Here is a 27342-nt window from a genome sequence, read left to right on the forward strand (position 1 = left end):
CATGTAGGGTGTATCTGTTCGGATGTTAATCAAATTTCAGAACACTTGTACAGTTACCAACCTATTTACTAAATTGCTAAATTAACTCAATTCGAAACGAATCTTTGTGCTGACTGACTGATTGATGATTGAAGATGCACAGTTGAAGATGTTAGAGCTATGAAACTATGATGGTGGGACACTTAAATTTATCCGATCGGTCTTAAATTAATTTTTAAAGATCTTTGTATAAATTCATCCAAAAGTATTTCACACTTTTCGAGAAATCGAAACCAAATTTTGATTTGATTTCGACACACGCTCTAGAATTTTTAAAACTTAGATGGATCGGTTTGTCCTGACTGACTGATTGACAGAACTGTGATCAACGTACAGTCCAAACCGTATGAGTTGCAAAGCTGAAATTTTTACTGGAGCCTCCCTTTAGCTCGAAAGTGAGAACTAAGACGGAGGCCTGGCAAATACGACTTGGTTATCAAAATAGTAATAATTGATAAGGAACAAATCTATACTAAAATCAACGAGGAATATTAAAATGCTGGGGTTAAAAATAGTAATCAAAAATGTATTTTTGTTTTAATTGTTCCAATTGGCAGGGCCGGATTAGACAATTGTATAGCGTAGTATAGCATGTGGCCTTTCGGACTTGCGAACGCGTTTAATTAAGGCGAGACAATTTAACAATATGACGAAAACAAGAATTAAATGAGCAACGGGAGCAGTAATTAGTTTCATACAAGAGGGACAAGCGGGATATTGAATGCGCTAGGATGCCCGATGTTAAGAACTAGAGTTAGATCTCCCGGTACCATACGTATTTTCAACATTGCTCAATTGACCAAGCGACGTCGGTAAAAGCAAGAATGCACGTTAACAAAGTCGGATCGGGATTTGATAGTATAGAAATGATTTTTGTTTTAATATTTTTTGATTGTTAGCTCACATTGGACTTAATCTATGTAAAACATTGTGTCACAAATTATTTAATTAATGTTAATTTAAAACGAGAAAGAAAGAGCATTTTGATAATACTCATAATGCGTTGCGCGTATCCAAGAAGCACTGGGATAAATATAATATAACATTCCAATGTAGATAAGATTTTGAATCTTTGTATATATCACTATATCCTGAAAAACATAACAAGTTTTCCATACAATAACTCGATCGATCCTATGGCAACTAATTGATATAGTGGTCCGATGTTGACAGGATTTTGCTTAAATATGAGGGGCAAAGGTATAGAGAAACTAATAAATGACGAGTTTGGTCGAAATATGTTCATAAACAAAAAAATATTTTCATGCAACAACTTAATTTCTCGAGCGATTGTTCCTATGGAAGCCAAATGTTATAGTGTCTTGGTGCTGATAATATATGAGGAGCATAGTAACAAATGCCTAGTTTGGCAAATATATCTTGATAAACAAAAAAGTTGTTCATACAAGAACCTCATTTTGGACCGATCTTTCCTATGGCAGCTATATGATATAGTGGTCCGATCCAGCTGGTTCCGACATATGTGCTGCTTGCAACAGAAAGAAACTGAGAGACTAGTTCGGATAGAAACAGACAGACGGACATGGCTATATCGTCTCGGCTGTTGGTACCGATCAAGAATATTAAGAATATATGATGGGGGACAAAATTATAATACCTTCTGCAGGGGTATAATGATAACAATATTTCTTCAAGATTAAATCAGCCCGGAACATAAAGTAAAGGAACCAACAACAAACTTGAGTAGTTAACAATAAAATAAGCGAAATATAAATAAAAAACATTAATATTAAAGGAGAAAAATATGATTAAATTTGTTGAAGTAATATATGATTTTTTACGTTAATAATTTTTTGGTTTCAATGTTGACGCCAATGTTAGAGTATAATTTTATTTCGTTAACATAAATACCTTTTAGTGTATGTTATATACAGGATATTAGCGCATTCAGTATTCGTCGTATTTATATATAACAAATATACCTCTACTTGGATACATTCAATCGATATCGGGCTTAGCTGCATTTGAGTTTTCGATATAATTAAAATTGCTCATGAGAAATGCTTTCTCTTCTCTCTAAGTATAAGTCAATAGCAAATTTTAAAGTCCCTATTTTCTGTTCTTTTGTTATTGTCGTATGGCAATTGCTTGCGCTCATTTTGTAGACTATCGATGCTCTAATAACTATTGTTTTATATAGTACATTGCATGCTGCATGACCTGCCTAACATATGTAATATATTATGTAATGCCATTTGAGTTTGACTCTTTGTTTTGTATATTGCTTTAATATTTAGTTTTGATTCTGAACACCCTGAACGACACGAGTTCTCTGTATACCTCTACCTCCACCCATGCACCGAGCGTTCGCTTTCTGAGTTGTGATTATTGTTGTTGTCTGTCACCTTTGAACTGGAAGTTGAACTTAATCGCAAAAACAAATCTAGCCACGAATTTAACTCCAACAAATTTTGTAACCGCTTACTGTGTCCCTGTCGCCGGTGTTGCCAAAGCTAATCAAAGTCAAGTACTTAATGTGAATGCAAGAAAATAGGCATCGTGAAATAATGCCCAATATTTTATACAAAAATATATATATATATATATATATATAACTAAAACCCACACACTTCACTTGTGACATTTCAACTACTTGTACTATACTTAGTTGTGCAGGCAATGTACATGTAAACTGCTTACTAACTTTACCTGTTTAAATACGACAAGTCAACAATCACTCAATAACAACACCCAACCATACCTAAAAAACATAATGTACTTACTTACAATACAATTATAAGTCACAGCCACTTTGAACTTAGGTCAACATAACAAAACTTACTACAAACGTCTATAGCTACAGCCGAGCTTGGCTTTTACAAAGACATAGACAAATGACCAATATTTATTAAGCCTTTATGTAATCCATTGCTAATTAATCAATACTCTACAAAAGGTGCATGAAGCCGATGCCTGCCTGGTGCTAGCTAACAAATATTGCCAAGATCCCGACGCAGAAGATGCTGCCAACATAATGAGAGTTATCTCTATTAAGAACTACAGCGATGATATTCGTGTCATCATCCAGCTAATGCAGTACCATAATAAGGTAAAAGCACACTCGGTCCGTAAAAACTTGCAGAAAATGAAATAAAAACCCGATATCCCCAGGCGTACTTGCTGAACATACCTTCGTGGGACTGGAAGCAGGGCGATGATGTCATTTGCTTGGCCGAGCTGAAGTTGGGTTTTATAGCGCAGAGCTGTTTGGCACCTGGCTTTTCGACAATGATGGCAAATTTGTTTGCCATGCGTTCCTTTAAAACGGTAAGTATTGCCAAAGTGCCTAACACGACGGCTACTCCTAACAATATACCAGACACAAGCACACAACTGGGGTGTATTGAAATCCAGAAAGCAGGACAAAGATATTAGCTTTTTGATGACAATTGCTATATGAAGAGAAGAGAAGGGGCTGCCACAAGTCAGTCAACCAAATAAACCATCAATCTATATTATGTATGTACGTCTTTAACCCCATAGTCGCCAGAAATGCAATCTTGGACAAATGATTACCTGCGCGGCACTGGCATGGAAATGTACACAGAAACATTGAGTCCCACATTTATTGGAATACCATTTGCTCAGGCCACTGAGTAAGTTGCGCAGCGGGCAGTCCAATTTCTAAATGCTATAAACATATTCGTATCGTATCGTATCTATTATACTACCTACTATTGAACTATGTACTTGTTAATCGTGCAGCGTTGACAAATATAGTACCAACAACAAATACAAAAACAATACAAAAAAAAAACAATACAATATATAACACTCGCATAAACATATCCACAGAAACACACACACACACTCACTCTGCTTTTATTATCTCCTGATAATTTCTAATTGATGTTGTAAAATTTTTACTTTGTCTGTTATGATTTTGGGAGAGTTTTAAGATTCTGGTCTTCAGACACGTTTATATTGATGTCAACGTCTGGAGATGCCTAAACTTGTAAAATTGCCTGCCTATGGTGTTAAATTTTGATTTGTATTTGAAGAGACATTAAACACAGACATACACATCTACACGTGGAAGTACACTGTGAAAAATTAGTCGGTGTTTTATGCTAATTCTTTGTGTACTTAATGTTTTCAATGTTAAAAAGCCTTCAGTGTTTGCAAATACAAATGACATCCTTGCTGAATATTCTTTTCTTTTTAACTAAGTTTGCAGTCAGACCTCTATGATAAAAATGAAAAAATAAATAAAATAAAAACCCCACACCCATATAAAATACACACGCTAACACACACACACACACACACACACACACACACACACACACATAATTACACTACGATATCGAGAGCATTGTTAAACGCTAATTGTATGGTATCTTTGTGTGCTGTGCTCTCTAGATTCAGAGCATAACTATGCAGCGTGTATTTAAGTTGATGTTCAATATTTATTTATTGTTTTGACTTCTGTTTGAATTATGCTCATTTGATATAACTACATTATGGTTTTGGTTGAAACTCTATAAGCCACACGTTGTTCGTAATTCTCCAAAAAGGTGGCTGGTACTTAATGCTGTTAGTTAAGTTAGGGAAGTGTAAAAATATGTCGCAAGCTAAACAGTTGAGCCTTTGAGAAGTATGCCAAAGCTAAAGCTAATACCAGATCAAAGCCAGACAAACAAATGCTAACCCGAAAACAAACACACCCCCACACATGCACAACACACTGCTCGGATGATCAGATGTTATAAGTGTGCCCGTATGTACATATGAAAACAGAGAAGCCCGCATTTGAGTCCGTGAATAACGCACAAGCCGTAGCCAAACTGTATGCCCAATCGAGCCCTGAGCCTGATCGATAGAAATGCGCATATGAGCCAAGTTATTCCCAACTTCTACTCAACCAACAAGAACTACAACAACAACAAGAACAATAATAACAAGAACATGTACAAGAAACAAACAACCGTCGCGTAGTTACATTAGCGAACTTACTAAATCCAAACCACAACAAAACCATTTTCTAACTTTCAGTCACCAGACACACAGGCCTGGCAAAATGATTATCTTCAAGGTACAGGGTGTGAGATGTACACCGAAACTCTATCACCTTCATTTACCGGCATGACATTCCCACAAGCCAGCGAGTAAGACTCCAAAATGAGAATTTAGAAAAACAAAATTTACAAAAATAAAATAAATACAAAAATCTAAAAATGTTATTAAAGAAACAACTGTATAAAAAATACTTTTGCCTTGTACAATATGTTCAATTCAATATTTTATTTATATCATTTGTCAAATTGAATTCTGTTCCGTTTGATTTATTCCTTCCACTATATACTAACTAGTAACAAACTACCTTTTGTCCCTATTTCTAAATACTTACTACTACTACCTACTTGTACTTCTAATTTACTTACTTAGTTTTATATACCAGTATGAAAAGATCTTTACAAGAGAAGAGAACTATAGCAGCAAACATTGATCTTCTTGTATATTTAACATTATTACGTATAATTTGATTTTTGGATTAACAATCGCATTGCATCCGTTCGCATAAAATAGTAACCAGCCACAAAGTACAAACAAAGTTTAGAACATATTTATCTAGACACCGCTCGCTTGTTACCAATTCCGCTCCGCTCAACTCCGCTCCGATTAGTCCCAGTTCAAGCCCGATAACTGATTACATAACAGCAAATCGCAATTACAATATACATACATACATACATACATATGGGTACATATCCACAAATATCAGAAACTATGCGTTAACCACAAAAGATAAAATTACAGCATCTGATGAATTATAACCAATTCAATCCTCCTTTTGCATGTGCAGAGTGAATTTTATTTGTGTGCCACCTTTGACCCGCCTTCACCCCTCACGCTAAATAACAGCCACAATCTCAGCAACCAAGTGGACTTCATTGATTTAATAAATGTAACAATTCAGCTCATTTTTATAGAAAAATAATTCTTAGTTACATTTTTATAAGTATTTTGTCTAGCATGTGGTTTTGTATGTATGAATATGAAGTGCAAATATTTGTACAGTGTACGCTTTCAACGCACCTACACGAAACGCATGTCCTGTTTGATACGATTTTTCTACACTTTATAGTGTAGTAATATTTAATACGCTTAATAAAGTATATGTAAGAGGTAGATACTTCCTGTACATGACTCGAGTAACACAAATTTTCCATTTATTCCGCTGCCTATAGATTGTGCTTCTCCAAGCTGAAGCTCCTGCTGCTTGCCATTGAAATCAAAGGCGCTGAAGAGGGTGCCGACAGCAAAATTTCCATAAATCCGCGTGGTGCCAAAATACAGGCAAATACGCAGGGTTTCTTCATAGCACAAAGTGCTGATGAGGTCAAGCGGTAAGTCGTATAAGTCATACTCATACCAAGATAATCGAGCTATACTCTGGTTATAGTGCATGGTTCTATTGCAAAGCCTGTCATGAGGACATCAAAGATGAGACGCTCATTAAGAAGTGCAAATGCAAAAACTGTAAGCATACTTTTTACCATTTTGTTGACACGATAAGACAGTATTTATGTCTATGTATGTCTTTGGGTTTAATTTATTTCTATTTACTTCTTGTATTTCATTTTTTTGTACATTTAATTTTTATCGAGAGTTCCGTGAACAGCTAAAACTAAAGTAAACTTTAAGTGCAGGCAATTAAATAGCTCTAAGTTTTTTTCCTTAGGTTCAGACACTTTAAAGATAAGCAGCGTCTTAGCAGGCGCAGTAAAATAACGCACAATATATATATATTTATATATGCATCTATAAATGCATATATATTTATATGATGATCCAGAATGATTCCTACATATGTAATACTAAATGATATATATATATAACTATTCAAATTTTGTCTTTATCCACAAAAAAACCTAATTTATTAAATAACTTTTGTAACACATTTAAAATATGCTGTGGTGCTTGGGGCCCCTCAACTGTTTCGATAATGACAACCCTAACAACGACATAGATCTTATAACCTAGTTAACAATCATATAAAAATTAAACCAAACAAATTAAGGTTTTTTGACTTCACCTGTGCACATACCTACACAAGTATGTATGATGCATGTGTGCAGATGTATGTCAAATATACATATGACCTGAAGATCAGATATCAAATTAATTGTGATACATAATAATACAAATAAATGTCATAACTTTGTCCCACAGTGACTGTTCAGCCCAGGAGCAAATTTGAAGACTTAGGTAAATCTAAATTGTTCAAAATATTATCCCAAAACACACTAACATAATTTTACAATACAACAACGACCTATATCACAACCATTCACTGAGTTTTAAAGTTGTCCCCCCTATTCCAAATTTGATAAAAGTACGCAAATTATACATTTATTTGTACATTTAATACAACAAATACTATAATAATTCACCTATGTTTGACCGACATTTTTCTATACTCTTTTTAATCCTCAATTAAACTTATACTTATATACTGTGCACTTCACCCGTTTCAGGTACACTACAAATTTTGTATTTTTTTATACATTTTTCCAACAAGTTTTTTATTTGGATAGTTAACTGTGCAATTAGTACTGACTGTGCACGTTAAGATTGTGCAGCCATGATCCGACCCTACCCTAGCAATTAACACACAATTATTTACTAATTACATACATTTAACGAACAACTGTCCCGTCCCGTATCTTTGGATATTGAACAGTTATTTTTGGTCAGTTTTTATTATGATATGTATGCGCCTCTTCTCTTATATAATCCTCCACAATACAAAAAGAATCCAAATACTTACTATGGATACATATCTGTCTATAAACACGAATAATTGCATACTACATACAAGTATAAAAGATTCGGATGGCTTACACAACGTTCTCTTCAACTGTAAATATGTTTGTGCAATATGCAACCCATGTTTTTGGTTTAAATATTTCCAATAAGTACCGCCACAGAATTGCAACCAGTATAACTTTTACATATAATTATTTTGTGATAACATATAATACTTTTTATTGGTAGGACAGTTTTTTTTTTTAATTTTGTAAAAAATTCGCGACTGTGTTCCGTTTTGAAAAGTTAATTCTTTGAGAATCAATTTGATATTGACTCGAATAAAAAACTCATAGAACATATTGCATAATATTAAAAGAATATTTTTTTTTTGCGCATGTAGAGCAAAAACATGCATTTTTCGTTTATTCGAATATTTTGGACGAAAACTTCAAACGCTTTGGTAAAAGATCTACATTAATATCGAGAAATTTTCAATGTACATTTACATATTTTTAATAAGAAATAAAAAGTGCACATTTAACATAAAATACACTTATAAAATTTTTCTCTCCCTACCTCTCTTTAACAACTTTTGCTACCCTTTTTTACTTGTACTTTATATGTGTTGATGGAAAAGAAACCAATTTAAAGAAGTGCATGTAATTAAGCACAAAACTAATTAAAAGTTCTTATTACACTTTCACGATTAAAATCCTTGAAACTCTATTTTTAATAAATATTTTTCAGTCACTTTTGCAGCTCTGATTTTCAAGTCCTTTACTAATCAAACTCAACTTTTCCCAACTTCAATTATATAAATACAGTCCTTTTTACTATGTTGTAGCAATAGGTCATTCAAATGCTGCGTCGTTTTCTGCCATCAGTTGAAGTCTATGTGTATCTTAAGTTTTAAGTTTCTACTTATCGTGGCGTTAATCCCACTAACATAATAATTAACTTTTTATATATAATATAAATGTAAATAAGTACATAAGCGTAGTTGTCCCACCCAACTAAAAAGTGTAAATAATTTAAATGCAGGTTATGCTAATAATTACTGGATACTAAAGCTCCTACAGCATATCCATTAAGCGCGTTCTTCATCATTTTACATAAGTCGTGTAACTAAAATTAACGTTTATGTATTTGATATTTGGTTTCTATGTAGTATACGACTATACACATAAATAACTGCGTATTATGTATGTATCAATAATTTAGCTTCAATGTTCTCAAGTAGTTAGTAAGTTTGCAATGTTTTGCGTTGCCAGAGTCTGGCTTAAAAAATTATTAACTGCGCCAATGCGTTCCCGACGTGGAACTCAATGTATGGTTGTATGTGGATGGGCACAAAAATAGTACAGCAACAATGTTAATATGCCTAGTATTAAGTATGGATCCCATAGATCTGTTTAGTTTGTGTGTACGTTTTATGTGGTCCTGTCACTTGTATAAAAGAATATGAAATCCCTAACCGTCTTACAGATGTGGGCATGATTATGATGCAGACAGGGATGGTCAACCAAGGGATCACATCAGTGATGAATACAATGGAGGGTACGCTTTTAATGTACAAATAAAAAGAAAAACAACAACAACAACAATTCCAATAATTATTTCGAGTTCGGTGCCTATATTTTTATATCATGCCAAGCCAAAATGATTTATTTGTTGCTGCTAAAGTGTTGAACCGCATACCTAACTGTATTTAAAAACACATTCCAAAACATATCTCCAGAATTCTGTCTCTCTCTTGCCAAGAATTCTCCCTTAATTGTTTCTCCAATATTACGTTTTGAATTGTCGATTTGGCTGAATATTGTTTTGGAAAGTGCATATTCGATTCGGACTGCCGAGTGTATATCAGTAACATGTTTGCTGTGAAGCAAACAAATAAACTAAAAACTCTAAATCATCTTTTTAAAACAACATGCTTGCAGATTAAAATAAATATGTTCATAAATGCCAGTATTAATCAGCATAATAAACCCCTTTCAATCGTGTACGTAAATGCCAAATCAATGTATCTCTTACTTGTGCTAAAAGCCCCAGCTGTTAAATGCGAGTTCCCGCATATATGTATCTGCCTCGCCCTGCTTAACTTAAAAGGATTATAATAGTACCAGTAACAGTAAGTGATGAAGGCTAAGATCGAGCATTAGGGAGATGTCTTAGAACAGGTCTACTACTTAACTGCAATTGTTTTACATTTAAGCAGAATACATTACATTCTGTTGCTCTATCTGTCGCTCTATTGTTTCGATCTATCGTATACTCAGTATAAATATTACATTCAATATAGAGTTCAATTAGCTTGCAACGAAAATCATGACTAGCTGATATTCTATACATACTTAAAATCATTTATTACATACCATATATAATACATAATGACAGTTCAAGTATAACGTGTGCCGTGTGACTTAATAATATATTTTTGTAACGAACCTTTTGTTTATTTAGGTAATTATGTTCCATTCATTTCGGTTTATATATTACATTTATAAAGTATATTTATAAATTATGTTATAAATTATATTACTGATTGATGATTTGATCTGAATATGCAAACCAACTATCATTACCTTACCATCATTTACCTATTCATGCATATCCTATACAATTCTGTTTTCATGAAACAAAACAGTGGCCACCTTCCGGAAAGGCGTCCGAGCCGTACAAATGGTTGGGCGTGCAAGTACGTATAAATTTCTGCCTATTCTCTCTCTCTCTCTCTCTCTCTCTCTTTATCTATTCCTATATACATACATATAACTTCTCCATATCTCTACTCTACTGTAACTGTATAAGCATACGAAACAAATTAATTCCAAATAATAAAACATAACGACAAACATAATGCCAAGTTAAAACAAATCACTCAACATACTTGTTACATCTACTAACCAAGTGAAAAGTCCTCTTGTCTCACTAACTTACATTAATTGCTATTGCTAAGCAGTACAGACAGGCATCAAGTCAGCTGAACATTAAGAAATTCCATTGGTTCTAGAGATTAAACTTACATCATTTACTCAATACATTCGGATGTACAAGCCACACAGATTGTTGCACACCACAACAACACCACACACAGTTACACCTAATATAATCGTTTCTTCTCGTTCGTTCTCGTAATTGTGTACTTTTCATAATAAATTTTTGCCTTAACTACTTAGTGTGTGTGCGTGTGTAGTTAAGTCGATAGATAAAATACAAATTCAATATGTTTCTACAAAATACTCAACTGAATATAATTCAAAAGTTGCTATCGTAAACCTTAATCTGACGTATTTTCGTATGTATTCCATACTACAATCTTGTAACCATTAATAAACCATATCTTTAATATATATTCATATATCGTATTTTGTACACATTTTTGTATAGCAGTAAACACGCATCTCTCATTTTATTTATATTTGTGTTTTTTATTTTCGTCGTTCTATTCGTCAACTTCGAAGCTAAATCTAAAATAAGTCGAGACATTTTCGTACATGCTTTTCGTATTTGTGAAAGCAAAGGGTTTAGCTTTGAGCCAACTGAGGTCTCATCTGGATAAATGTAATACAAATAGCATATACACTTAAATCAAGCAAATATTTACCCCATCTTTCATTTCACATATGTACAATACATACAACACTGTAATACAATTTATGTAATAAATAATTCAAAGAAGAAAAAAAAGAAACACAATTTCTGACGCTGGGGTTTGCTCTTTTTTTATATATACAAATATCATACGTCTATATATTCCCCTACTTGTACATGTACTCGTTCGTACCAACTACTTCTACTACTGCTACAATACTCGTACTATGTATTTATATGTCTGTGTGTGTGTGTAGAAGACGATGAATACTCGTTGTCAAGTAAGTCTAATTAACTCAATAATTCAACTCAAATACTCAACTCATATACTCGAACATTGATTTAAAAGCCACATTAGTATTCGTTCTAATTGTTTATTGAGATTCACAATTTAGAATTTACAAATAAAACTTTTTTTTTTAAGTGTGCCAGTGCACGTTCCTTACTTTTTATTTAAATCTTAAGTGTATTCTTTCTTCCTGATTCACCTCAAACTTTTTCGAGTATCGTTTGTGTTATAACTAGTTCTACGGTTTAAGAAATTTCATGAAATATAAAAGCCGCAAAATCATTACTTAAATACATAGTTACTACTGCGATATATAAGTAAGTTCTGAGAAAGTATAGCATTTGTAGAACAACTATTACGCACTTTTGGTCATGATCACCAGCTGCCCTGCCAATCGCCAATGCACCACTTTACCAATTAAGGAGCGAGCTTTTGAGTCTTTTTAAGCTTCATGTCTTAAGCAGTTAAATTGCATACTGTTATATCGAATGTGTTGAACAAAGTGTTAAATTAAATTAGTCCTTTTGAGATAATAGTCAAGTGACTTTTAGGTAGTAAAGACGTGAAAGAGTTCATTAGGTGTGTGTTAGATTTCCATTGAAAAACAGTTGAACTAAATGCTTTTCAAATTTGAGCCACCAACCGATGGAGTAAAAGTTTATGCCATATCCTTGCCAATTATGCTTTCATTGTGGCAACTTAATACTTAAGATCTTACTTCACTTATCCAGTGCTTGTTCTCTTGCTTTTGTAGTTTAGTATTTTATGCTTATGTACCTTACCTATTGCTACCCGTTTTTTACTCTTATAATTATTTGCATGTTTGAAATGGCCTTGATTATTAATGCATATTTAACAAAATGTATAATTGTGTATTGAAGTCCCAAGCCCAATGAAAAGTCCTTAAATCATTCCCCAGATCACATTGATCAATTTTCCTTACTTTTGTATGACCTTCGGTTGAACACATGTTTAAAAATTTCTAGCCCGTCTAATTTGAATATGATTTTAAGATTGTGTTTTTGCTTTATGTACAACCGCAACTTTCACGATTTTAGTTTATACAAACACAATATTCCCCTGATTATCAAAAAAAAAAATTATGTAATAATAATTGGTGTACACACCAGCAAACACAAAATTATGAGCTTCACATAAAAAAGCATTGTCTCTTACACAAAACAAAACGAATTTGATTACCTGAAGCTGTGCGATAACAATACCAAAAATATCTTACAGATGAACACCATCCTGCACCCACATTTACGCCTCCAGAGCTTCCCAAGCGGGTGCATGTGCGTGGATCTGTATCGGGTAATGTCTCAATATCAGCTTGTATAAGACCAGAACCACAACAATGTTACCTATGATTTACGTACATATAAGTCTGTCAATTCTGAACACGAAACGAAAGAGAAAGGTTATTTTGAACACAGAACGCCCGCGACCCTTACAGATATTGTTACATGCAAAGTTACACGAACCTCATTTATTTATTTGTTTGTAAGTCCTAATTTGCCTTATCATTGCCTTATCATGTGTTGCTGACAGTACACCCAATGCCCTATAAATCAATTAAAATATATCATCAAAAAAAAAAAAAAATCAAAAATTCTATGAATAAAAGGAATTGATCAAGTATAATTAGCTAATTGCTTTTCCTTTGTATTGTTTTGCATAATTTTGAACAGAAATTGTTATTTGAAATATATAAAAACGACAAATAATGTTCTAAATAAATGTAAATGTTTATATAACTTTCTAAAAGAACTGCTAAATCTATTTTAACAAAAGCTTGTTCTAAACAGTCATTTAAATTCGATATTGATGTCTACTTATTTAAAGCATTTTCACAATATTTTTGTAAACATTTGTGTGTGTGTTGTGTTTGCATACATATTTGCTTGTTAAATACACTGTTTATTTCTTGAGACCACACACATGTCACAGTTGTAAAACCTAAACTAAGAATAGCAACTGCTTTCAAACAAAACTAACTAGATACTTACTTACACGCGGCTCAAAAATACCTTTCTTTATTAACTTGACCGATGCATATATGACTAAATGAAAATTTGTAATGCACTCTGCCAACAGTATCAGAAAACTTAAATCTTACTAATCGAATGTATCTGCTAAAACTTCCTTTCTCTCTCTCTTTCTCTCTAAATCTGCTGTAACTGCTGTAACTGCTGTCACCTAACAAACTGCCACTGCGAAACGCAACTGCCACAGGTGACATTACACGTGACAGAGAAGATACAAATCGTAAGTTTCAAATACTTACCTCCGCTCTTTCTACAGCCTGCTCCTAGCTAATCAATGGTGAATGACTGCAACTCAACTTCTCTCTGTTTTCCCTGTCTCCATCTTTATTGCAGTTCTCAATCGGAATGTGCGACGCCCGAACGGCACTGGCAACGGTACAGGTGGCATGCATCACATGAACAACACCGCCGCTGCCGCAGCGGCCGCTGCAGCTGCGGGGAAACAGGTGAACAAGGTAAAACCCACGGTGAACGTGAGCCGCCAAGTGGAGGGCCAGGTTATATCGCCATCGCAGTATAACAGGTGAGCGGCCGGAATTAAGGAAACCTTAGCATAATCCGAGCGATACATACATAAATATATGTACTCAACGGGCGGGGGAGCACGGAACCAATTACACTTATACACAAGAGAGGGCACTCGGCTTCAGTTACAAAGTATTTATATGGCAAAGCAAATCGATAATCGAGCAAGATAAAAAGCATACACTTATGGCCTTTGCTGTTCAGCTGCATTCTTTGATTTTTTGTGTTTCCTAGTTTGCGTTACAACAAAACTAAGCGTTATACTACATAATATTTGAGTTTGGTCACTTTTTCATTGTTTTTCTTTTTTATTCTGTACCTAACAAATAACACCCAGTTCGATGGCCTTTAATGGTCATGCCTCGTACATATGTAAATGCTCCTTAAATATTGATTATTCTTAACACTTTAACAAACTGTCTCACATACACGTTAACAATTAACCAAAAAAAAAAAAAAAATAATAATTATAAAAAAATTAAAGAAAAAACAACAACAATTTTTAACAAGTTTATATGTATAAAAAACGAACAACATTTTGTTTCAGGCCACCAGAAAATGATGCTAACCCTTATGCGGGCTATCAACTTGCTTACGAAGTTAAAAAGCTCATGTATGCGTCCATAATTTCCTAGAAATTTTACTTAAATCAAATTATAAGAAGCCAAAAGCGTTTTTAACTACTACTACTACTATAACTTAGTATTCGTAAATACTTATTCAACTATGCGCATTTTGTTAAACACACATTAATTGGTTGATTGAAAGCTATTCCATACATCAATACCAAATACAAATCTTAACTATTCGTATGCGTAATTTTGTCACGTTGCTGTCTGTGTGCGTTTATTTATTAATTCGTGTTTGTGTATGTGTGTGCCTATGCACCAAACGATTCTTACATATGATTAATACATACATATACATATGTAAAATCACATAATAATTTTTCAATATCAGCTGCGCCATCTTGCCTATCAGCATTCAAATCAATCTGTCTTTATTAAAAATATGATCTCAATTTCCTTTTTTATTTTTTAGTCTATGCGTGCCACTTACTATACCTATACCTATACCTATACCTATACCTATACCTATACCTATACCTATACCTATACCTATACCTATACCTATACCTATACCTATACCTATACCTATACCTATACCTATACCTATACCTATACCTATACCTATACCTATACCTATACCTATACCTATACCTATACCTATACCTATACCTATACCTATACCTATACCTATACCTATACCTATACCTATACCTATACCTATACCTATACCTATAACTATACCTATACCTATACCTATACCTATACCTATACCTATACCTATACCTATACCTATACCTATACCTATACCTATACCTATACCTATACCTATACCTATACCTATACCTATACCTACCTATACCTATACCTATACCTATACCTATACCTATACCTATACCTATACCTATACCTATACCTATACCTATACCTATACCTATACCTATACCTATACCTATACCTATACCTATACCTATACCTATACCTATACCTATACCTATACCTATACCTATACCTATACCTATACCTATACCTATACCTATACCTATACCTATACCTATACCTATACCTATACCTATACCTATACCTATACCTATACCTATACCTATACCTATACCTATACCTATACCTATACCTATACCTATACCTATACCTATACCTATACCTATACCTATACCTATACCTATACCTATACCTATACCTATACCTATACCTATACCTATACCTATACCTATACCTATACCTATACCTATACCTATACCTATACCTATACCTATACCTATACCTATACCTATACCTATACCTATACCTATACCTATACCTATACCTATACCTATACCTATACCTATACCTATACCTATACCTATACCTATACCTATACCTATACCTATACCTATACCTATACCTATACCTATACCTATACCTATACCTATACCTATACCTATACCTATACCTATAACTATACCGTATACTTTTACCTATACCTATAACCTATACCTATACCTATACCTATACCTATACCTATACCTATACCTATACCCATACCTATACCTATACCCATACCTATACCTATACCTATACCAATATCTCTATCTATATCTTTATCTATATCTTTAGATCTAACCAATACATTTGTACATTTTGATTCAATGCAATGAAAAACTTGTGTCGTGTAATCGTATTTGTACTTAATTGTATATAACAGTAACTACAACTTTGCTGCATTTCAATTGCTTCTGTCATTTCTTTATAATGTGTGCGTGTGTGTGTGCGTGGGTATGTGTGCGAGAACATCACGATAATAAACTTTTAATTGTAAACCCAGATCGGTTTGCCTGCTAATAATGAATACAAGACGATGTGCTCGCAAAGCAAATGGCAACTCGGGCAATTCTAACAGATCCCATGGGCTCAAGTCAAATCCATCCCATTCTTAATATAAAATTTAAATAGCCAAGCATAAGCGGAATATACCGGAACTGATAGCAATAGAACAATTAAACAATGAATTATAAAAACCATTTTCCCCGGTTATTTTTGTTCTGAAAGGAACTCAAACAGATTATAAAACAATTAGCAGTATCTTACTTCTAACGAAGTTTTGAGCAAAGTCTATTCTTCTAGTGCATATCTTACTTTCTTACAGCTATCATTCAAAGTTCAAAGTTCAAAATTTATTAGGGTCGTGATCTATGTTTACTCTCTCTGCCTTCCACTGGCATCTCTATCCTTTTTGGTATTCACTTCTTTAGCACTTTTGTTTTGATTTTATTCTGACTGCGAACTGTGCACAATGTCATAGTGTTGTGCTGTGCACTCCGGCGTAGGCAGCAGTTGCATGTGGTATGTCCCTTGTGCATGCCCCTCTCTAACCATTTGCTACACTTAATACACCCGAGGGCGGCCGCATGTGACCTTATCTAAGTTAGCCGCCATCGCCGGTTGACTCCGAACATGTTTCGCGTAGTTAAACTTTGATTTTAAAACATATTCTAATGTAATCGTTTTGGCATTTGTGTTTTGATACTCGTAATTTCGCAACTATTGTTATTAGCACAAGCTCTTCCTCTTCTCTCTATCAACATACATACATATATAACTCTATATCTCTAGCTATCTATCGTATCAACGACACTCTTTTTAAATTTTAAAAGCTCCAAGTACTCGTACTCAAGTATTTATATTTTTTGAACGAAACTCGTACTCGTAGCGTTACGAACAACACTTTGCATTTGGATGTAGCGTTTATTTTTATTGGTTCGTAATCAGATATGCCATGAAATTGATAAGAAATTCCCAAAATTTGCGAACGATTTGCCTCAAACGGTTAATAAATCTCAATAATTTGCTTGCCTCCAGGCCAACGAGTCGCAGCTCCGGCACTGGGACACAAAATCAAAATGGTGGCGTCTCTTTGCCAGCCGGCATAGCAGACGATCAGTCGAAGGACTTTGATTTTGAGAAGACGGAGATGAAGTACGACTCAACAGGCATGTTTCACTGGAGTCCGGCGAAGAGCTTAGAAGACTGCATATTGGTAAGCCAGAACTCCGCAAAGATCAACTGCGAAGTTACTATTTAAAATTTTCCTTCGCAGGATCGCAATCAGGCGGCCATGACAGTACTAAATGGCCATGTGGTTGTTTGCCTGTTCGCCGATCCGGACTCACCGCTAATTGGGCTACGGAATCTAGTGATGCCGTTACGCGCATCTAATTTCCATTACCATGAGCTCAAGCATGTGGTAATTGTTGGCTCCGTGGACTATATCCGACGCGAGTGGAAAATGCTACAGAATCTGCCTAAGATTTCGGTGCTTAATGGATCGCCGCTCAGTCGTGCCGATCTGCGGGCGGTTAACGTCAACCTGTGTGATATGTGCTGCATATTGTCTGCAAAAGTTCCTAGTAACGACGATCCCACACTGGCCGACAAGGAGGCCATCCTGGCCTCGCTTAACATTAAGGCCATGACCTTTGACGACACGATTGGCGTGCTTAGCCAACGCGGACCGGAGTTCGACAATCTGAGCGCGACCGCTGGCAGTCCCATTGTGCTGCAGCGGCGCGGCTCAGTGTATGGCGCCAATGTGCCCATGATAACAGGTAAACTGCATCGCACTAAGTTGGCCAAGTTTGCGAACGACCGAACGAAAAGCGTCCTACCTCAAGCGGTGTAAATGGGGCTGACCAAGCAGTGGGCGGGCTTAGAGGGAAGAGGGTCAGGGTTATGCTACGCTCAGCCCCACTACACTGTCTAGCTAATGTGAAAGAGGTGCTGTACTAATGGACACTATGTTTTATTGTTGGTTGTCGTTTAAAGAACTGGTCAATGATAGTAACGTGCAGTTTCTCGATCAAGACGACGATGACGATCCAGACACAGAACTATATCTCACGCAGCCGTTCGCCTGTGGTACTGCGTTCGCTGTGAGTGTGTTAGACTCGCTGATGTCCACGGTAATGCCATGTTCCCAATCCCATTCTTTCCCATCCGACCCATTTAACCACCATACACTCTGTCTCTCTCATTCTCTCTCAATCTGTGTCTTACACGCACCGTAGACATACTTCAATCAAAATGCCTTAACGCTGATCCGATCGCTGATAACAGGCGGCGCCACGCCCGAATTGGAACTAATCTTGGCGGAGGGTGCCGGCCTGCGCGGAGGATACAGTACCGTCGACAGTCTGAGCAACCGAGACAGGTGAGCCTTACGTTTAATTAGGCGCATTCCGGTTAATTAACTGAGATTATGTTTTGCTCGATCAGATGTCGTGTGGGCCAAATCTCATTGTATGATGGACCGTTGGCGCAGTTTGGGGAATGCGGAAAGTATGGGGATTTGTTCGTTGCTGCTCTCAAGTCGTACGGGATGTTGTGCATAGGACTCTATCGGTTTAGGGATACTAGCTCTAGCTGTGATGCGAGCAGCAAACGTTATGTAATAACTAACCCACCCGACGACTTCTCATTACTGCCAACAGATCAGGTAAGAATGGCAAACCCTAAATGTAAGCAAAGCAACGTGCTAACATATGCATTCCGATAGGTATTCGTTTTAATGCAATTCGATCCGGGCCTGGAGTATAAGCCGCCCGCAGTGCGTGCGCCTGCTGGCGGTCGCGGCACCAACACACAAGGGTCCGGAGTCGGTGGGGGCGGCTCCAATAAGGATGATAACTCTTGATTGTTACTGTGTAGCGCCTTAACTGATGGTCCTTATTCGTACATTTGAACGATGGAGAAGTTAATTGTGTACAGAGCATCGCATTTATGGCATAAATATTGGCATAAGATCTGGTTAAAATTGCGCACCAAGAAGTAAATACAAGTATAGGCATTGGCATTAGCTATAGGTATAGGTCTGTAACACCACAGACGCGTACTATATACTATAAAAGTACCTGTATATACTGTGTACCTAGGGAAATGTAACAAAATCAAAAGTTAGGCCAATTGGCGTAAGTAACAATACTTAAAAATTTAAATGCGTACGTGCCCGTAAATGCGTTACTCTGTACTTTTATATTTGTAGAGACACCGTGCAGAGTATTTTGTCCATCCTGTTTAACAATCAAGGATAGCCACACACCACAAACGACCAACGGTGGGCAGTGTTAGATGTCTCTACAAGCATAAAAGCCACATATTCATTAAAGAAAGAACAACTTCTTTGATATCCATCGTTCAATTGTCAGCTGATTGCTTCCCACACCATTCCGTATGCCTTTTAGAACCTTGAAATTAACAATTTACCTATAATTTTGTATCTATCCGAAGTTTTATTACACTTAGTTTTTTAATTACTGTTCAATTCCTCTTGTAATTATTTAAAATTTTAATTATTTATTTTTGTTTTTCATTATTTCACTCTGTTCCAAATAAAAATATTTTTAAAACAATCCGTTTTATAATTTGCTATTTTGATATACTCCTTATCTTGACGCAACAATCATTAGTTATTATACTATGGGTATGTATATTTATTATGAACATTTCCTTCATTCATTTAGTACAATTGTTGCATTATCATTATTGGTATTATTAATTCAAATCTTATTTCATATTATGTTCAAATTATGAGTTCAATTCATGGCGCTATCATCGCATTACAAATATCCAACGATTCGAAAAGAAAATTCATCTCAATGGTGTGACGTAAGCAATTGGGAACCATTAGTGAGGTAAGCTACACATTAAACAAAGAAAAACAAGCGAAAACCCTTTGCTGATATTAGTGAAAATACAATGCAAGCTAACATTATGAAATATGTGCATCTTTTAAATCTGAATAGCATAAGGCTTGCAATTCGAAGTATTTTTTACAAAAACAAGAACAAGGCAAAAAGTATCCATTACAAACACTTTACATACTGTGTATATTTAGATGCAATATTGCAACTGTATTTAAGATACAAATACTTACATACGTATATACAAAAAGTGAAAAGCTAGATATATGTCTTAGCAGCAACTGCAACAACAACAACTATGCTACAGCTAACTTATGAATGTCTACATATGTTGTACAGACACAGAAATTAAAAGGAAACAAACAAAAAAAAAACAACTGTAAAACAAATTCCATAAATGCTTGGCCGCCACTTACATTTTGCGTATGTGGACAATGGGAGATGAGCCTAAACCGAAATCCAAAGTTGTGTCAGCATTCAAGTTCAAAAACTGCATTTAGATGTTTCTGAGCATGCGCAAAAACGATTTATACGAACGTATTATATTAATTTAACTATAATGTTCTCAAAACAAACAAAATTCCTAGCGATATTTAATTGAAACAATTATCGAGTATCTCGACTATCTATGGGAATAATGCAGAAAATAGTAAGAATAGACTAAATTCGAAATTTTATAAAACCAAAAACCAAAACAGAAAAATAGTAAATCAACGGTTGTTCCATCAAAAGATACAAATCGCATAAATAAAGCATCATTTAAGTCATTTTCAAATGACATTACAATCCATTAGATATTTCAGTATATTCGACTTGAGATTGTTATTTATTTGCTCATATCTGTTCGTGTGGTAATTGAAGAAGTGTCATATGTATTATATACGCATACAAACAAATTTTCAATAATATTTCCTAACCAGAACGGTTCAATAAAATCAATTCAAGGCTATTCCACATAAACTCTGCTGTTATCCATGCAAAACACTTCAAGCATAAATATTAAGAGTAAGTAGCGCATTGACATTATTATAAATCAGTAGAAACACGTACATACATAAATACTTGTATTCATCACGGTATGAAAGTAGCTGAAGACATACATATATAGATAGATAGATGTAACTATCTATAGCGAGCAGTTGACAAAATGTAGCTAGTAATATTTTTAGTGTATGCAACGATGTATGCGCTTTTTACGTGCGTGCCTATTGCGATTTACGAGCAGCAGCTGTGGTGTTCTAAACAAATTTTTTTAGATAAAACAAATCGAATGCAGACCGAAAGATGTCCTTTTAGTCCACCGTTTCTCGAGTTGTCTTAAACCCTTCTTTAGACTTTCACGCGCTTGCGCTTGAGCCGCTAATAAAACGCTCCGATTTTTTTGTACATATAATGTAAATAATAAAGCTACCTACTTACAATTATGTAGGTCAGATAATGTAAAAATGTCGTTAGATCACTTCACTTCGGCTATTTGTATTCATGTTTCTGTTCATAGAGTTTTCGGTATATGGATTTGTTCAAATGATAAACACTGCCAAAGCGTATAGAAATCACTCTAAATTAAACCACAAAATGCAGAAGCTTAGTTCAGTTTTGTTTTCGCCATTTTAATATAGACTAAACGAATATTCATCATATAATATTCGTTTAAAACATTTACATTTTGTGAATTAAATTTAGCTTATTAATATAACAGTTAATCGAATTCGAGCTTTTAATAATATGAAACAAAACAAACAAATACCAACTTAAGTCAATTTAAGTTGAAAGAAGGAATATAGTTAAGATTGGTTTTGGTTCATTGCGTTTTGATAAAAAAGAATGTAGCCTTAGGTCTAGACAAAAAATTTAACGAAAATCTAACATTGTGAATATTAAGTATGCGCCTTCAAAGTAACGTTACGTATGTAAAAGTATGCATGTACCTACTTATGTATGTATGTAATGGCTTAAAACCAAAAAGAAAAACATATAGATAACATAACATACACATATATATATGTATATATATATATATAGATACACATATATTTATATATATATATATATATGTATATTAAGTTCAAGTTCATTTATTGTTAGGGCAATTTAATATATAAATGTAATATAGTTGAGATGAAAAAGCATTTGCAATCCTTATAACAGGCATAGAATAAACCCAAAAGTTAAACATAATTTTTAAATGAATAACATAGTTTTACAAATTTTAGAAATATGAATACTCACACACACACCCACACACACACACACGAACATCAAAACACACATACACACTTACACTTTTACACACATACGAACACTCTGAAACGACCACACATCACATCAGCGAACAGCAACAAAACGAACTCTCGATGTTGTGAAACTTGATTGAATCATGTTTACGCTAATAAAAATTCTGAGAAATAAAAATATGCATAACGAGAACTATCCATAAAATAGCTTATTAAATATAAATCGATAAATCTCATAAAAATTGAGCAAAGCGCTGTTCGTCATTTGCTGTGCTCCAATTTCTCAAATTACTTCAATTCACACGAAAGTCTTGTCTTACTATGCTTTTTATTTAACAATTTGAAATCCATAAGCATAATATGGTTCGATTTCGCCAGCAACCCGGCTTTGTAATAATAGTAAATAAATAATGATATATCGCCCAGAAATACTCAATGCCATACATCTAGACACAACTGCAATGTTTTGTAGAAACTTTCGTGAGTAAAATTGTAAAAATATCATACTCGTAAATGTGAAGCATTTACAGTAGTTAGATTCTTTGTATAGGAAACAAAGTTTGCAGCTAAAAACTAAAAACCACAAATGATTATTTTTAAAATTTGAGCAACAAAGAAATGTTATTTTGTAACTAACAAACAAACAAAAACGTTAATTAATTTATAATTGCCGAAGTTGAAAAACAAAACAAAATTATTTCATAATTTCGCAGCACTTTCACTACTCCCATATATGCATACATACACATGCATAGACGTGTGTGTAGATTTGTATATATATATACATATATACTGCATATGCATACAAATTATTTTAGTACTGTGTGCATTAAAATTGTATAAATAATTTAAAGAACAAGTCTAAGCAAACCACATAAATTAGTCAACATAACTGTAATTAATTTTTTTAGTTTTTACCCGCGATTTATAAAATATATTTACAAGTAAAACTCTGATATTTGATCATAAGATTCAAAATAAAGTGCTGATATACAATTTATTTATAATTATAAAATGAATAGATCGAGATCGGAGAAAGTATAATATAAAATTGTTTTGTTTAAAAAAAGCCACAACAATTTCGAGGAAACACGAAATTTTGAATAATAAAATAAACACATTAAACTTCGTATTTTAAACATTTGTCTATGAAACATAATATAATATATAATAAAGAAGATTAAAAAAAAAAACAGATAACTGTAACTAAATAAATGGTATAATAATAATATTATGTTGTTAATGTTTAAAAAAAACCTTGTTAAAATAATATTTCAAAATAAAAAATACGAATACAAAAATTGAAATAATGGCCTGCGCCGGGAGCTTTTTCTTATAAAAAGTGAAATCTTGAGCTAGGGTAGCATGGGTAACGGCTCGAACAGCCCAAAAATTGACCCACATATGGTAGGCCAGCACCAGAAATTCCATCGCCCAATTGCGTTTAGAAATTTGCAGTCACGACTCGCATAAAACGCACCCAATTAACAAGTCCAATTGAAGGCGCGCGTTTCATAAACTTTTTATGTCGCTCCGCAATACTCATTACTGTTGTGTAATCAGCGATATATGTATATGTGATATGTATATATATTAACCATATATACAACATTAACCATGGCAGTTGTTGTACATCAATTACAATTACAATCGCCTGAATAAGCACACATTTTAAGCCAAATTAAGTAAATGAGAAATCTCTAATACGCAGTATTTGCTAAGAAATACCTCGTGCCTACTTCTCGTAAATACTTCAAATCAACACAGATCGATACGAGCAACCGCTTAGGGAAGGCTTCTAAACGATATTTATACATGTTTTATAAATTTATAATTTTATTTATTATATTTAAATATTGACAGACCGGCAGAGAGAGATAGAGAAATGGAAGAAGATCCCGCTCATTATAGGCCCAGGTTTTGATCATTATCAATGATTTATGTTTTATGTTTTTATAAAAACACAAATTTAAAAATAGATTATCAAATTTATTTAATTGTCATTAGTCAAGTGCTCTATCAAGCTTCAAAATATTGTTATAAACATGTCTATAGTTTGAAAGCGGTTTAGCAATTGTTGGACTGTCACCAATACGAGATCGTGCTCAAAAGCATGAAATCATATATATTTATAATCTTATTTCCATTTTGCTGCTACTGTGCACCTGTAAGTATTCAAGAAGTGTAAGAATTAAACTATAAATATTATGTATACCTTGCACAGGTCCACGGGAATTATAAGTTTCAGTGCCTCAGTTGTGCAGTATTGAAGCCAGAATGGGGAGAAGCTAACGAGTGCCGCATCCAGGCTTTCAACCGCACTAGTAATTTAATAAACTTGAGGTTCATATTGAAGAGAACTATAAACGAGGTAGACATCCTCAGCTGGGCTCCTTGACCCTTGAATTCCAGTTATATAGATATTTCTATAATCTTCAATGCAAAGTTCACTTCAAGATGCTCAAACGTGAACGTGGTGGATGGCATCCTTTCCTGTATGCAATGACTGTTGATATATGTGACTTCCATAAACATCGTCGAAGATATATTGTACCAAAAATAATGTATTCATAGCTATAAAGTTAATCATTTAATTCATTCTTTCAAGGCTTACACCAAAATAAATCTATTACGGTGGTCATTGGACGGAGAGAGCATAATTTCGCAAAATTTTGAATTTGGAATTCATACATCCTGGATCTTGAACAACGCAGTTTTTGCACAAATTAATGGTTCTATAATATATCTGCCTTAACGTTATTTATGTTATAACAAGTCTAAAATTTGCATTTCCTTATTAATTTCATAGTGTATAGATAATATAATGGTTTTATTACGAATCGATTATATATTTATTAGGGTCAACATAAGCTTCCGTCATTCTACCCTGAACCCATTCAAAATGTGTAAAAGGGGTATAATGTATTTGTGCAAATGTATGTAACAGGCAGAAAGAATCATATATATATATATTCCTGATCAACATCAACAGCCGAGTCAGTCTAGCCATGTCCGCCTGTCTCTCCTTCTGTCCGCATGTGTGATCGCAAGGATATTAGAACCTATAAAAGCTCGAGAGTTGAAATTTGGAACGTAGGTCCTCCTAGTTCACACGCCGTACGATTTTGTTTCCGTTAATCAATAACTTGCTGCGTTTCCAAGTAATCGATCAAAATTGATATCGATATCGTGTTTTTTGAGCAAATCTCTAAGGTTTTATGACCTAAAGTCACCAAACTTATCATGTAGCTTCTAGAATAGTATATGTATATATATCAAGTATCTTTTATTTTATAACTATCCCCACCACCTCGCTAGCACCACATAGCTATAAATCAAGTAAAAACACTTATTTGTATTGACCACCCATTTAAGCCACAATTTTAATGCAATTGATTGTTTGAGAATACACGACGGCTCTATAGTACAATGAGATCTACTGTTGAAAATTTCATTATGCTCAGTTGAGAAACACAAAAGTTATTAAAGAAAATATGTTGTGGCTGTCTATGTGGTTGGGGCAGCTAGCGCAAATTTCCAGCATTTCTGTAAACATGTACACACACACATTTAATTGCGATTGTATTCCATTCTATGCTGTATGTATGTGTTAATTTTATTCTTTGTTTTTTTTTTTTCATTAAGAGTGAATGGTTTTTTTTTTAAATTTATTTCTATTACTGCTAAAGCAAACGAAGAGGGATCAGGGTATCATCTAGTCGGGAGCTTCGGACTCGAGCCTCTTGTTTTATATTACCCAGCTACAGAGATTCTCATACATAATGGAGATCGATTCGAGCTCACTGTAAGTAGCATATATCTGGCCAGGTAAGGCTGTCATTCAGAAAGTCGCTTTAATGATTCTGTTCTTGTGGCGGTATCAGGCATCAATGCGAAAAGAGCCTATTTTGTGTTCATGCGCGCCTGGTCCGCATTGCTTTTTAAGGTATTGACAAGTTCGTTGCCCAAGTCTTTTGTTTGCCTGGGCTCAGATGGCCAAGAACTGCCAAACACTTTCGTTTAAGCTCTGCGTGTATGTCTTGCAGTGTGAAGACAGTGCACATGTCGGCATTCCATGTTGTTTGTGGTCGCGTGCTGAGTCCGAGCATTGAACAAGTTTTCAGCCCGATGGCCGATGCCATCGCTAGCACAGACGAAGCCGTCGAAAGAAAAGCCGACCACTTTCTTTGTGGTCTCCGCTTCCAGTGAGCGATGATACGTGTGCTTCCAATGGCTGGCAAAAGTAACTATCAAAGTCAGCGACAGTAGCTGCGCTCAGTTGTTAACGCGACCTGAACAGGTGCAGACTTGAAGAGTTGCAGCCCCGGTAATAAATTCGTATTCGCACTATCTCGCCAAAGAAAAGCGCCGAGGCGCACGTGGACATGAAGTTAATTGATGTGATTATTTACTTAATTGCTATTTTGATCTTCATCTACTTGCTGCTGGAATAAAAGCCAGCACGTCTTCAAACAATAGTCACTCAACGCCAAGTCAAACCTTTCCTTCTACACGCTCAAATAGTAATCTCTTCAGCTATACCAACATTTGTCTATCGTTCACTTAATTTGCCACAAC

At 34.5% G+C, this 27342-nt stretch overlaps 1 protein-coding gene across 38 annotated transcripts in view; it reads left to right on the forward strand.

Annotated features, from left to right (window-relative positions):
* LOC115761831 (calcium-activated potassium channel slowpoke) overlaps positions 1-22513 on the forward strand; it is a 51154-nt gene extending 28641 nt beyond the window's left edge. For 9 of the 38 annotated variants that reach the window (XM_030703787.1, XM_030703776.1, XM_030703775.1 and 6 more), the window contains 17 exons: positions 2957-3109; positions 3172-3327; positions 5056-5168; positions 6252-6410; positions 6467-6543; positions 7237-7272; positions 9301-9372; positions 12938-13012; positions 13934-13966; positions 14080-14269; positions 14819-14884; positions 17694-17871; positions 17932-18439; positions 18657-18793; positions 18899-19041; positions 19107-19326; positions 19387-22513. In XM_030703787.1, coding sequence (XP_030559647.1) covers positions 2957-3109; positions 3172-3327; positions 5056-5168; positions 6252-6410; positions 6467-6543; positions 7237-7272; positions 9301-9372; positions 12938-13012; positions 13934-13966; positions 14080-14269; positions 14819-14884; positions 17694-17871; positions 17932-18439; positions 18657-18793; positions 18899-19041; positions 19107-19326; positions 19387-19524 — 2454 coding nt within the window. In that variant the 3' untranslated portion in view covers positions 19525-22513. Of the gene's footprint in view, positions 1-2956; positions 3110-3171; positions 3328-3543; positions 3657-5055; positions 5169-6251; positions 6411-6466; positions 6544-7236; positions 7273-9300; positions 9373-10462; positions 10514-12937; positions 13013-13933; positions 13967-14079; positions 14270-14818; positions 14885-17693; positions 17872-17931; positions 18440-18656; positions 18794-18898; positions 19042-19106; positions 19327-19386 lie in introns of all 38 variants that reach the window. The other 29 variants (XM_030703811.1, XM_030703810.1, XM_030703807.1 and 26 more) reach the window with 20 other exon arrangements.
* Positions 22514-27342: the final 4829 nt, after the last annotated feature.

The sequence above is a fragment of the Drosophila novamexicana genome, unplaced genomic scaffold, assembly GCF_003285875.2.
Source record: "Drosophila novamexicana strain 15010-1031.04,08,12 unplaced genomic scaffold, DnovRS2.1 tig00000512-arrow-arrow-pilon, whole genome shotgun sequence".
NCBI lineage: Eukaryota > Metazoa > Arthropoda > Insecta > Diptera > Drosophilidae > Drosophila > Drosophila novamexicana.